The 13,345-nt window shown below is 41.7% G+C and overlaps 1 protein-coding gene across 8 annotated transcripts in view; it reads left to right on the forward strand.

Moving 5' to 3' along the window:
* The window catches only part of SHANK2 (SH3 and multiple ankyrin repeat domains 2), a 338,288-nt gene that overhangs the window by 148,674 nt on the left and 176,269 nt on the right, over positions 1-13,345 (forward strand). For all 8 annotated transcript variants that reach the window (XM_083748814.1, XM_083748807.1, XM_083748812.1 and 5 more), the window contains one exon: positions 1,941-2,054. In XM_083748814.1, coding sequence (XP_083604940.1) covers positions 1,941-2,054 — 114 coding nt within the window. The remainder of the gene's footprint in view (positions 1-1,940; positions 2,055-13,345) is intronic.

The following is a 13,345-nucleotide window of genomic DNA, read 5'->3' on the forward strand; positions in this document are numbered from 1 at the left end:
AGATGGAGACCAGGTATCAGGGTCGCTGGGACACAGTCATGATGGCTGACTACTGTTGGACTCTGAAGAGAGACCTCCCTGCTGCTGAGCATTCCAGGAGTTCCAAGAAACAGAAGTTCAAGCCCTGAAGTTTGAAAAATGGTGAAGCAACATGCAATTTACGTGTACTTACCTTTATCAATGCCCACCATTCAGTTTACAGTAAACCTGACCTGATGGAGAGAAACGGATGCCATTTCCTGATTCAGCAGTGCAAAAATACCCTAAATCAGTTGTAGAAATCTAGACAACATTCAAAAAGTAAAAAATTGTTGCCCAGTGTTATCCATCAACCCAAACAAACATGAGGGGTGGGGGCGGAATGCCATTTCTGAGCTATTGGGGGGGGGGTGGAATTGGCAAAAGCTGGGCTGCCATATGTCTGGGTTTTTCTGGACATTTGACTGATTTCCGCCCGGATGCTGCCGCTGTCTGCAGTATTCCATATATGTCTAGAAATTCTGGACGCATGGCAACCCTACACAAACAAAGATGGATTCCAAGTCTTCGGCATTAACTAATTAATGTCGTACTAATTAAAAATATTATTAAATCTGCAAGTAATGAAGCTTGCAACTTCGTTTATCACATGCTCAGAATCCATAGGTCACAATTCATATAGTACATACTTTGGAGTAGTTTCTCTGATGTCTCTGAAATATTTCTCCTTTCTTAATTGAAGATACAAGTTTGTCTTGACTAGGAGTCCCCACCCCAAAGAAATTAGTATAGTTCAGGGGTCAGCAACCTTTTTCAGCAAGGGGATGGTCCACTGTCCCTCAGACCTTATGGGGTAAAGGTAAAGGTAAAGGTACCCCTGCCCGTACGGGCCAGTCTTGCCAGACTCTGGGGTTGGTGCGCCCATCTCACTTAAGAGGCCGGGGGCCAGCGCTGTCCGGAGACACTTCCGGGTCACGTGGCCAGCGTGACATCGCTGCTCTGGCCAGAGCCAGAGCCAGAGCCGCACACGGAAACGCCGTTTACCTTCCCGCTAGTAAGCGGTCCCTATTTATCTACTTGCACCCAGGGGTGCTTTCGAACTGCTAGGTGGCAGGCGCTGGGACCGAGCAGCGGGAGCGCACCCCGCCGCAGGGATTCGAACCGCCGACCTTTCGATCGGCAAGCCCTAGGCGCTGAGGCTTTTACCCACAGCGCCACCTGCGTCCTAACCTTATGGGGAGCCAGACTATATTTTTGGGGGGGGGGAGGGGATGAACAAATTCCTATGCCCCACAAATAACCCAGAGATGCATTTTAAATAAAAGTTCACATTCTACTCATGTAAAAACATGCTGATTCCCGGACCATCCGCAGGCCGGATTTAGAAGACGATTGAGCCGGATCTGGCCCCTGGGCCTTAGTTTGCCTACCCATGGTATAGCTTAACCCTCAAGAAAGGAGTAACTGTAAGTTTCTTCCAGATCTATTGTGCATTAACTGATTTTCTGGATTACATCTTCAGGATTCACTGAAGAGTCGGAATGTACTATTTTTCCTTACCCAAATGTTATGTTCTAAGTATAGCAGAATACTGAGTACTGTTCATTTTGGGGAAATGCTTAGGCTATGAGGTTGCTCAGAAGCTCGTTCTGCACCACTTTAGAGTTCTTTTCATGTTACCTGCTAACAGTTGCCCTGTTTGCTAATTCTTAATCAGATGAGGTTTTCTTTTGTTCATTCTGAAGTTTATACATTTTTACAACTGCTAATCATGTCTGTTAAGTTTTTATTCCAACATAGACAGTGGAAATCATAGGTTCCATAGGTGCAATTGCATGTGGCCTACTTCATTGTTAAATGGGACTTTGCATTTAAGCTTGTAAGTTACCATTTAAGCTTGTGTATAAAATAAATTTATGCAGAAGTAAACACCTAATGGCGTTTTCCTATTTCATGCCTAGTTTTGAGCATTGGCGAGGGTGGATTCTGGGAAGGCACCACTCGAGGTCATGTTGGATGGTTTCCTGCAGAATGTGTTGAGGAAGTGCAGTGTAAACCAAATGAAAGCAAACCAGGTAAGATGGTGGTATTCCGTTGTAACCCATGTCAAATGATATAAAATGCCTATTATTTTTCCATGTTCATTCCCCTCCCCCCATAATTAATTGAAGATAAGAGTGTGTCTCAAACTGGTTGCTTAGCCCTCAGGGAAGGAGTAGCTATTTTTTAAAAGAAAGATACAGCTATAAATTTGGGTTGGGTTCCCCCACCCCACCCCGTACTAATATGTGAAAGCAAAGGTTTGGTTAAACATCCACAACAGAAGTAATAAAATGTGTGATTTTTTCTGTGGTATAATACTCGTATGTATCTTTTGCTGGGTATTTGATACATGCGCTATGTAAAGGGTTCTGTCCAAATTGATGTACCTTTTGTTCTATTGATTTAAATTGGAGAGAATTATGTAACTCTATAATTGCATCACTTTGGCTGTATTGTGGCCAGTATAATGATGTTAGTTGGTGTAGTGAAAATGAGCCTTAAACTGAGTTTGACATATTTACTTTCCTACAAATGACAGGGAATTTGGAATGCATCCTTGAATTTATAGAATTTTGTATAAGGAGTAAATGTTTTAATATTGTTAAAATGTTCTTTGTTGCTGTTTGTTTTGGCTTTTAGGTTGTTGTTTAAAAAAGAATGCCCTTTGCCCTCCAAATATATCACAGATACTCCGCAATTGGGATTGTGCTTACTCTACATTCGTATTTCCCACATATTGTAAATAATGGTATTTTGCTTTGATGCTTGTTCTAATGTTAAACAGAAGAAGTTGTTAGTGGATATAGGAATTATTATTTTTTATTTTAAGAAACAAACTGAGACTTGGAATAAGTCCTAAATGAGATGGAATTATGAAAAATGCATCAGATGTGGATTAAATGTAGCCTATGATTAAAGTTAATCACAAGGCTGTTTTTTGTTTTCTGCTTTGGAAGAAAATGTAAGGTCAGGTAATTGTTTTCAAGCAATCTGTCAGTATTACCTTGGACTAAATCTATTAAAGAAACCTGGAAAATAAATTAGGAGGAACAGTGAAGGAACTAGTGATTAAATACCACCTTCTGGGGCTATTAAAAGGATGTCAGCTGAGAAGCGTCAAAAACCTCCATAAATTATGAGAATTCACACTATGGTCTCTGCAGTGTATAAAAGCTTCTACATTGTTTGAATGTACTCTGAGAGTTTCAGATAACGTTACAGAATTCAGCATTTCTCTAGCACAATACAGTGGTGCCTCGCTAGACGAAAAGAATTCGTTTCGCGATTCTCTTCGTCTAGCGGTTTTTTCGTCTTGCGAAGCAAGCCCATTGACAGCTTAGCGGATTAGCGCTACAGCTGTCAAGCGGCTTCCAGCGATCAGCTGTTAAGCGGCTTATCAGCGGAACAGCTGATAAGCTGCTTAGCGGTTTAAGAAAAGGGCGAAAAAAGCGAAAGAAACCCACGGGGGGGATGCAAGATGTTTTTCGTCTTGCGAAGCAACCCCATAGGGTAATTCGTTTTGCGAAGCGCCTCCAAAACGGAAAACCCTTTCATCTAGCGGGTTTTTCGTCTTGCAAGGCGTTCGTCTTGCGGGGCACCACTGTAGTTCATTATGTCACCTAGATCATTATTTAAATGGAGCCCAGCATCTTTCCTTTAGAAGAAGAATAAAATATTTTCTAGCTAAATGTGTGTAGCTATCGAGTTACATATAAGTCAAAAACATGGTGCAGGTCCTGATGTTACATAGCCCTCCAAGAGCTATGTGGATACAACACTGGTTTCCTAAGGTGTAGCCTTTCCCGTCACTTCTTTTTGAATCTTAACTGAAATAGGACTTGGCTGAATGCCCAGATGCTCCCACAAACTGCTACTGGGATCCTCTAGAAAACTAGGTGTTATAGAGAAGGGGTCAAGTCTAGTCTTATTCAGTACATCTGTGTGGAGGGTTTTGACTTTGGTATGAACTAATGTTCAGCCACATTGAATTTCCACATATAGGCTGAAGTGTGGTGCAGGCCAGATGTGGGCTTGTCACAGTAGTGAGAATTACAAATGGAACCTGCTGGGGCTATTGAAGTTCTTTTAAATTACTACAAATGGTTCACGTCACCTGAGCAGAAACCTCCAAATTGCCATTTAAGCAAAATTAACATCACTAAGGAATGTGAACTAGTACTGGCAATGATAGGAACAGTTGTAAGATGTTTTCTTTAGTCACCTCTATTGTTTTTGAGGGAAAGGTACAATATTGCTTTGGTTCAGTAAATTATCCCTCCTTCTGTCCTACAGAAATATTGTAGACTAACTTGTCATGTGCATACAGACGCATTCTGCGTACAACCATTGCTTCAGCAGTAAATACCTTCCTTTGGGAGCAAGTGATGCTGTGTCATACGTTTTAGAAATATTTTGTATAAACTGCTCCATAGTGTGAAATGCTTGAATAGGATGAAACTATCCATACTTACAGACTTGTGATAAGCACCAGCCAAATAACATCTGTATGGTGCATAAGTAGACGCACTAAGGACCTGCATAAAGCTTCCTTTGTTGTGGCTATACACAGTCACTTAACTACATATATATTTCCATGTGGCCATAATTAATACTTATGATTCATGCAACACTGTGAGCTTTGAGAACACAGTTATCCTAGAGCCACAAATATGCTGCTTTGTTTAAGAGATTCAGCAACAAGCATGACAGATTTTCTTATACCTACCCGTCTGTACTCCTCACATCTGTAGACAATTATTTAAGTATGATTTCAAAACTTCCATGTCAAAATCTTTACAGAAACTGACAACAGGGAAAAGAGATGGGGATATAGAGAAGTCAAAATCTTACCATACTCGTAGTGGTGTCTGATATGAGGATGTACCATGCTGCAGCACTACTGAGACTGTGTACAGTATTAATAACTTGGAAGGGATCCTGAGGGTAATCTGGTCCAACCCCCTTCATTGCAAGAATCTAAACTAAAGCATGGTATAGTGGTAGTAGTTCATCATCCAGTGTGGATTGGGCTACATAACTAATAATAAATAATAATAACAATAATAATTATTATTTATTATTTCTACCCCGTCCATCTGGCTGGGTTTCCCTAGCCACTCTGGGCAGCTCAGGAGTTCCAGTTCTTAGTTAAATTGCTCTCTGTAATCAGAGGGCATCTCAGATGAGTTACGCTTATATAGCATAATTGTAAAACAAATTACATCTACCTTAAAGAAAAAACACAGAAGTTAGAAATTCACATTGTTTGGTCTGCAACTGAATCTTGTTAATTCATTGTACCTCAGGGCTCCGTTCCCAGTGGCAATCCTGCTGCTTTATATTTCAGTGGTTTTGCCAAGGAAGGATAGGAATGGGTAAGAAAAATTTCTCCCTTACCCTGGCAGACAGCGACGTCTCATTTTTTCCTTTCAGCTGAGTGCCAAAAGTCTAGATGGGAGATGCTAAACCCTACACTTGTGGGGATATAGACCTTCAAAAACCTTGTGCAGCCGAGGAAAGTGCCATGTGGCACAGCACTGAAAAAGCAGGACCAGTAACTTCACTTTAGGGAAAGCAACTTGATGAACTTAAGAGTCTCATCCTGAAGCTTTCCACACTAAGATGTTCAAGGTAAAGTTTGATAAATGACTAAAGTTTAGCTGAGGATCAGATGACAAATCAAACCTACCTGCCTTTGTTTGGATGATTTACATCAGGCTTCCTCAACCTCGGCCCTCCAGATGTTTTTGGCCTACAACTCCCATGATCCCTAGCTAGCAGGACCAGTGGTCAGGGATGATGGGAATTGTAGTTTCAAAACATCTGGAGGGCCAAGGTTGAGGAAGCCTGATTTATAGCTTCTTTCACTAAGACATGGTTAATTAAGCCTGGGGGTTGTTGGGGGCTGCTGGGTAACAGAAACACTGCCTGGGTAACAGAAACAGAGTTGAATGCCTCTGATAGTGGCACAATAAATGATTTTCCCTCTGGAACTCTTTGGAGTAGTGTGTAACAGCTGTTCCACTGCAGTAGAGGAAAGTGTGCTCACTGGCTCCATGGAGGGAAAGGAACACAAGAGTTAGGAGATGCCCATCTAGATCAGGAAAACGTACAGGGAGACAGAATTTAGCTCCCCTCCCCAAACACCAATACTATGGGCAAATTATCAAACCTTTGCAGCTGCATTGTTGTTGTTGTTGTTTAGTCGTTTAGTCATGTCCAACTGACCCCATGGACCAGAGCAAGCCAGGCACTCCTGTCTTCCACTGCCTCCCGCAGTTTGGTCAAACTCATGCTGGTACCTTCGAGAACACTGTCCAACCATCTTGTCCTCTGTCTTCCCCTTCTCCTTGTGCCCTCCATCTTTCCCAACATCAGGGTCTTTTCCAGGGAGTCATCTCTTCTCATGAGGTGGCCAAAGTATTGGAGCCTCAGCTTCAGGATCTGAGCTGCATTGTAGTAACTTAGAAAAAAAAAAAGCTGGGAGATCAAAACATTTACTTCTCACATAATAATTTGGTCCTTCTATATCAGTTAAGTAGAAATTTAAGCAGAAGAATATTTAGAACCAAGCCAAAATACCTCAGAAGATTCCCCTCCCTCCATGCCCTAGATAAAGAGGATCATTTATTCAAATATGTATTCAAATTTATTCAAATACCAATTGTAATGGCCACCATTTTTGCCCCATGGCCTTGGGCCCAGGGTATGTTAGATCCAGGGCATTGTAGAGGATGCATATTAGTAGACAGACAACAGAAAATGTAGGTGTGTATAGGATTTCAATCTAAGTCTCCTTATTGTCTTTAAGGCATTCAGGGGCACCAGCTGCTGTTCCCTGTTTAAGTCCTCTCCAATTTTCCAAAATGCTGTACATTAGCAGCCTGTGCATTACATAGCAGCTATTCCTATACTTAAAACAATAGAGTCCTTCTTAAATTTATTGTTTCACAAGATTTTGCAGGCCATAGTCTGCTGCATCAAATGCTTAGCAGGAACAATTAGAAATGTATTATTTTCCCCAAACAGTTCAGTTTTGTAGATGATCACTAGGTGGCATTGTTTATGTACAAAACAGAAGCATGTCAATACTAGGTGGTTCCTCTTAGAAGCATTCTTAGATTTTTCCATGTATACATAAAAAGCAGTGGTAACTGATCTAAAATGTTTTAACAGAACTGAATTAGTCATTCTTTTAAAGTAAATGTTGGCAACTGGGGGTAGAGAGAGACAATGCTGTAATAACTGAAGCTGCATCTATATGGAGCTATGAAAACTGCTGTGTTTCATATATATTTTTGTTCTCCAATACAGAGTATCCTTAAGGTTTTTAGAGGCATATGGTTGTGGGGAAATATGGAACCAATAGCATAATTCTCACTGAGGCACTTCAGGCTGTAGGTGGGACCCACATACAAGAATGTCCCCCCCCCCCACAAAAAAACAAAATTCACACAGCACCTGCCCTGGATTTCAGCGAGTTTCTAGGCTGTATTGAAAGTGGTTTTTCATTTCTAAAACTCTGCAATGGACTAATACCTGAATATTTTCAGTATTGGCCTTTTGCTTTGTTGAAATATGCAGTAGAAATGTTGTAGCTGAGTACTCTTATTGTATGTTTACTGTTGCATGCACAAACATACATGTACTGTTTAATTCTGTATGGTGTTTAATTGTGTATGGGTGGGAGAACACAGAAGGAGAGAGGAGCACATTGTTCCCTTGATTGATCTGTAGTAAGGCCCAATCACTAAAAGTAAGAGAAATTTATACTTCTTTATGAACAAGGAAAGCGGGAGTTAGGGCTGATGGGTGGGTGGATTTTGAAGATAGAGCTTTGAGCACAAGTCCCACCCAACCTTGTTAGCTCATGATCTTTACTATTTTTTTGAGCTATACCTGGTATTCTTCTACAGTGGTACCTCGAGCTACATACACTTCAGGTTACAGACTCCGCTAACCCAGGAATAGTACCTTGGGTTAAGAACTTAGCTACAGGATGAGAACAGAAATCATGCTCCGGCGGCGCGGCGGCAGCGGGAGACCCCATTAGCTAAAGTGGTGCTTCAGGTTAAGAACAGTTTCAGGTTAAGAGCGGACCTCCGGAACAAATTAAGTACTTAACCCAAGGTACCACTGTATTTCAAATTTTGTGTGTTTTCTGGTTGTTAAAAAAATACTTCAATAAGCATTTTGAATCACTGAAACATCTTATTATAACTGATCTTTTTTTAAAAAAAAAACTTGAAAAATCTGCATTCAGCTGAATCAGTTTAGTTTGCCCTTTGCTACAGCAGGCTGTGGGAACATAAGTTATTTCTCTGTATTGTGTTGAGTAAATATAGTTACATAAGAATAGCTGAACAGAATTTATGGATTTTTTTGTTGGTGGTGGTTTTGCAGCATTGCATTTAATTTCATATAAGATTAATGTACCCAGGTGTTTTAACATCCAAGTAGGTTTTGGACTGATCAGGAGAGCTGTGTCTTATTTATGGTTGCTTCCTTAGTGATAGAACAGCCTTGGCATGTGGAAATAGAGCAAAGCTAAATAGAGCAATCTGTCCTGATTTCAAAGCATTCCTCTAATTTATAACTGTGATTGAACTAATGTTGAAATAAATTGCTTCATCTATTTTCCCCATGTGCTCTCTCTCTTACACACACCCATCGTGTTTTGGGAAAAGGGATTTAGGTTACCAACTTTGAGAAGGGCAGGTTCCGGATAATTGCTGGTTGTATAAACTGTTGTCTTTCTGCTCTGATTAGACAAGGGAGAAGAGACCTTTTAAAAGCCAGTCACTACAGTGACAAACCCAGTCATTAAACCCAGAGAATGCTGCCAGGAATCTTGAAGCCTTGGGAAAAGACATCTCATAGCAACTCAGTTTAGGGCTTGGGTCAACCAAAGGTCAATGAAGTCATCAATAGCCAAGCTATTGGCACCAACTCTTAGCTGTTGCTGTTGTTTAGTCGTTTAGTTGTGTCCGACTCTTTGTGACCCCATGGACCAGAGCACGCCAGGCACTCCTATCTTCCACTGCCTCCCTCAGTTTGGTCAAACTCATGCTGGTAGCTTCAAGAACACTGTCCAACCATCTCGTTTGTCGTCCCCTTCTCCTTGTGCCCTCAATCTTTCCCAACATCAGGGTCTTTTCCAGGGAGTCTTTTCTTCTCATGAGGTGGCCAAAGTATTGGAGCCTCAGCTTCACGATCTGTCCTTCTAGTGAGCACTCAGGGCTGATTTCCTTAAGAATGGAGAGGTTTGATCTTCTAGCAGTCCATGGGACTCTCAAGAGTCTCCTCCAACACCATAATTCAAAAGCATCAATTCTTCGGCGATCAGCCTTCTTTACGGTCCAGGTCTCATTTCCATACATCACTACTGGGAAAACCATAGCTTTAACTATACGGACCTTTGTTGGCAAGGTGATGTCTCTGCTTTTTAAGATGCTGTCTAGGTTTGTCATTGCTTTTTTCCCAAGAAGCAGGCGTCTTTTAATTTCGTGACTGCTGTCACCATCTGCAGTGATCACTCTTAGCTACTCCAGGACATTTCAGAAGCCAACTGGATTCAGCTGCATTCACCACTTGCTTTTGGAGGTTTATCTTAAGTAGACCCCTCTCCCGTCTCTGTGAAGGTTTTCATCTTAGTGATAATATAACAATAACCTGTTCCTTTAGCAGGTGATGACCATTCCTTGGTTAAGATATGTGAAAGAACAGACAACATTTCTAGGTGAAAGTGGCCATTCTGAAAGCTGTTCAGTCCAAATATATCTGGTCTCTCCCCGGTCAAGCTGTGAGGGTCAAACTGCTTGTGATGTTGATGACATGTTCAACTCAGCTGCTTTTATTCTGAAGAAAAAAGCAGGCAATGTGAAATATGTTCCTGATCCAAATAAGAATGATCCCAAGCTTCTTTCTAAGAATTTTGTTTCCTTTGTTCTTTGGTTTTGCCTTCCTCTTACTGTTTCTAGGTGTCCCCTCTCTGCTCTGCTAGTGCAACCTGCTGGTCACTTCATACCCTTTCCTCTCCCACTCAGCAACTCCCTCTCCCATACTGTTATCCCACCACCTAGTTCTCTCTCTCTCTCTCTCTCTCTCTCTCTCTCTCTCTCTCACACACACACACACACACACACAGAGAGAGAGAGTGCGCACCTTCTTGCCAGGCACAATGAAGCTGCCTCAGCACCATTGGCTTATCTCCTCATGAGTGAGGATGGTGGCCAGTGAACCTTCAGCTGTGGCCTTTGGCTGTGACATCTGCACAGTGGCATGCAAGGCAAAGGAAATGCTTGCCCCAACTGTAGAGTGAGGGTGTGTGTGTATGTAAAGGTTACAGGGACAAATTGTGGAGAAATGACCTATTGAGGGACCCTCCACCCAAAGGCTGCTTCAGATGGGAGGCATAAGGGAAACTCATAGAGAAAAACCCCTGCAGTTTTCCAGATTTCCAGAATTGAAAACTGATTTTAGCACGGAAATGGGCACTATATTTTGCTTGATTTTCAGAAGTGACCTTTACATCGCATGAAAGCTCAAATATATTGCAGAAATTAGCAGTCAGGGAAACTCTGGGAAAACTGAAATAACTGTGTGAATGCAGCCTTAATCTTTGAATCTTTTAAAATATGCAGATAGTGACAGGCATGAGCTGGTACCTTCTGATTCCCTGTGCTCCCAGTGAATTGGGTCCAGAGGCAGCGGACAAATGAACGGTGCCTGGTGAAAAGGAGTGGGCCCCACTGTGAGTGTATCCTTCCCAAAGGCCCTACAAAACCTGTAAAATCCACTTGTTACAGCACTTGAAAACCCCCGCTATATTTTCATGGTTTCTGGGGGCAAAGATCTGTGTCTTCCTATAGACTGAAGCATTTGGGCTACTTGATTCACAGTCAGTTGCAGAGCTGACTAGATTCCAAAACTTTCTAGAAGGTATAGCCATTAACCTTCTGCATGGCTCACCTGTAGGTTGGCTGATGTGAACTGCATGTTGACATGGGGAGTGGATACAGGTGCATCTAATTTGTTGCTGTCAGAATAGCACAATCTTGAGAAGGCTACTGCAGCAGACAAATTGTTGCATCTGCAATACGTTGGCCCAGTATTACATCTGCATTTCATGCAAAGAGCTATTTTATTTCTTATTGGAGGTCTTGGCTTTTTTTGGCATTATTATGAAATGTTTCCAATGCATCTGTGATTGGAAGACATGTAACACTAACCATAGGAGCATTGCTGGAAACAGTTTGTTTCAGGTGTAGCACTTAGAATGCCTGAACATCACCATTATATCGCAACTTCTCATATTAATTCATTTATGCATGCCACACCCTTTTCCCTTACGTAACAGCTTGCAGATAAAAACAAGAATCACTAAAAACAAAGGGGGAAATAGGAAAAAACAATCATGAAAAAACAATTAAACATTAATAGAATTAAAATTATATCCATATATAAATTCTGTTTAAAACGTACAAATAATTACAATAAAAACAGCATGGCACCAGTCCTTTCATTAAAAGCAGTCTATTCCCCAAAGCGTGTTGAAACAAAAAAGTCTTCATTTGCCTATAGTCAATAGCCTAGTATGTGGGTGGATGTGACTCTGCCATGATAGTAGTGATCCATAGCAAGATGGTACAGGAATAACTTGCCACGTGTATACTTTTGACAAGTGAAAAATGTGTGTTCTGCCTCAGAGGACAGTTAGGTTGTATCCAAACAAAACCGAGGTGATAATGGCCCTGTGTGATCTGTCTTGGAGTAGAGGAAAGGCATCTGTTGTGAGCGGTTTGCCTGAGGACAGAATAATTTCACATTCAGAAATATGGGAAGTGGGGGAGTTTCATCTGAGAGAGCAAGTTATTTGCATTTGGGCTGTGTTGGGTATGACAAGGAGATGTGGTTCTTCATTTGTGAATCAAAATAAAATTATCAACATCTTCATTTTCTTCTCTCTCTCTCTGTTTGTGTGTCTATCTATCAATATGTGTGTGTTTTCGTGTTTTTGTTCCTTTTGGTCAGATGCACAGAAACATGGCATGCCAAAATTTCTTGCTTTGCTTAAAGTATTGTGTGGTGGCATTGCCTGGGAACATTTTCCATCAGTTCTGTTTTGTAAAAAGTATGTGACCGTAATTCATGTCTCTGTAATTGCCATGAATGTTCAAAAGATAAAGTGGAAGCAGAACATAGCAACATGACTACTGACAGAAATGGGCAATTGAGTGCTTATTATTGCACTGCCCCTCCCTGCGAATCCCTAGGATCTCCAGAGCCCCAGGGTGTCTCTCATTTTACTCGCACAGCCCTGGGTGTTCTTGTCATCATCAATCCTGTTTGTTGTATGTTTCACTTTTGCAGCCATGTACTCCTGATTACAGCCCCACAGTTTACTGTAAAGTAGTTTCCCTGCCTCATAAAATTCCTTCTCATATAATTTAAGCTCATCACTGGAGTTTTCTTGGTCCCTAAATCTTCCTCACCCACTCCTCTTTCTGTTTTCTTTCCATGGCAATGCCTGCCAGTTCTGTTCCTCCACACCTCCTCCTATCTCCCTCTTATCTTCTTCCCCATTTACTTTCTCCTTCTCTTCCATTTTCCCTTCCTTTCCTCTACTCTTCTCTCTCTCTCTCTCTCTCTCTCTCTCTCTCTCTCTCCCTCTCCCTCTCCCTCTCTCTCTCTCTTCCTCTCCCTAATTGTGTGCTGGCTTGACTCCCCACTTGCCTCCCCTGTCATGACCACTTCCCAGTTAGGATGCAAGTTTGAAGGAGCAGCAGGCAGGTTGTTGTGACCTGTCTGCCGAAACCTACCCAGCACCCCTCAGTTCAGTTTGCCCCAAATTCAGTATGTAGCCAGAAACACTTGTACACCATGGGAGGAATTCGCTGTCACAATATTATCATAGTTCAGTCAGGACAAGCGTTTTTGCTACCCAGATGGAACAATCTCCACTTTCTTCCCCCATGCACTGTTCTGGAGATTCTCCCAAAGCGCATAGGGCAGAGTAGGAGGAAAGGCCGGTTGCTGTAGTGGGACTCATTGTGTTGCTTACTGTTTTGTTGAATCTGGACCTTAATTACAAAAAATGTGGGCTCATCCCTAGCAATGCCCCAAAGGTAAATAGACTGAAGCCTTTTTGTGCTTCTCTTCCTTAGCTCTCAAACAAAGCAAACCCTACTGCTAAAGAAACAAAGCTAGTGGTGAAAATATTACATCATTTCCCAAATACATCCTGAAGCATACTCTTCATGATCTACCAAAGTCTAGGAAGGGAAGTTTCATCAGTGTGTGTGTAATACAAGTGAATGTAGAG

The sequence above is a fragment of the Podarcis gaigeae genome, assembly GCF_964106915.1.
Source record: "Podarcis gaigeae genome assembly, chromosome: 1".
NCBI lineage: Eukaryota > Metazoa > Chordata > Lepidosauria > Squamata > Lacertidae > Podarcis > Podarcis gaigeae.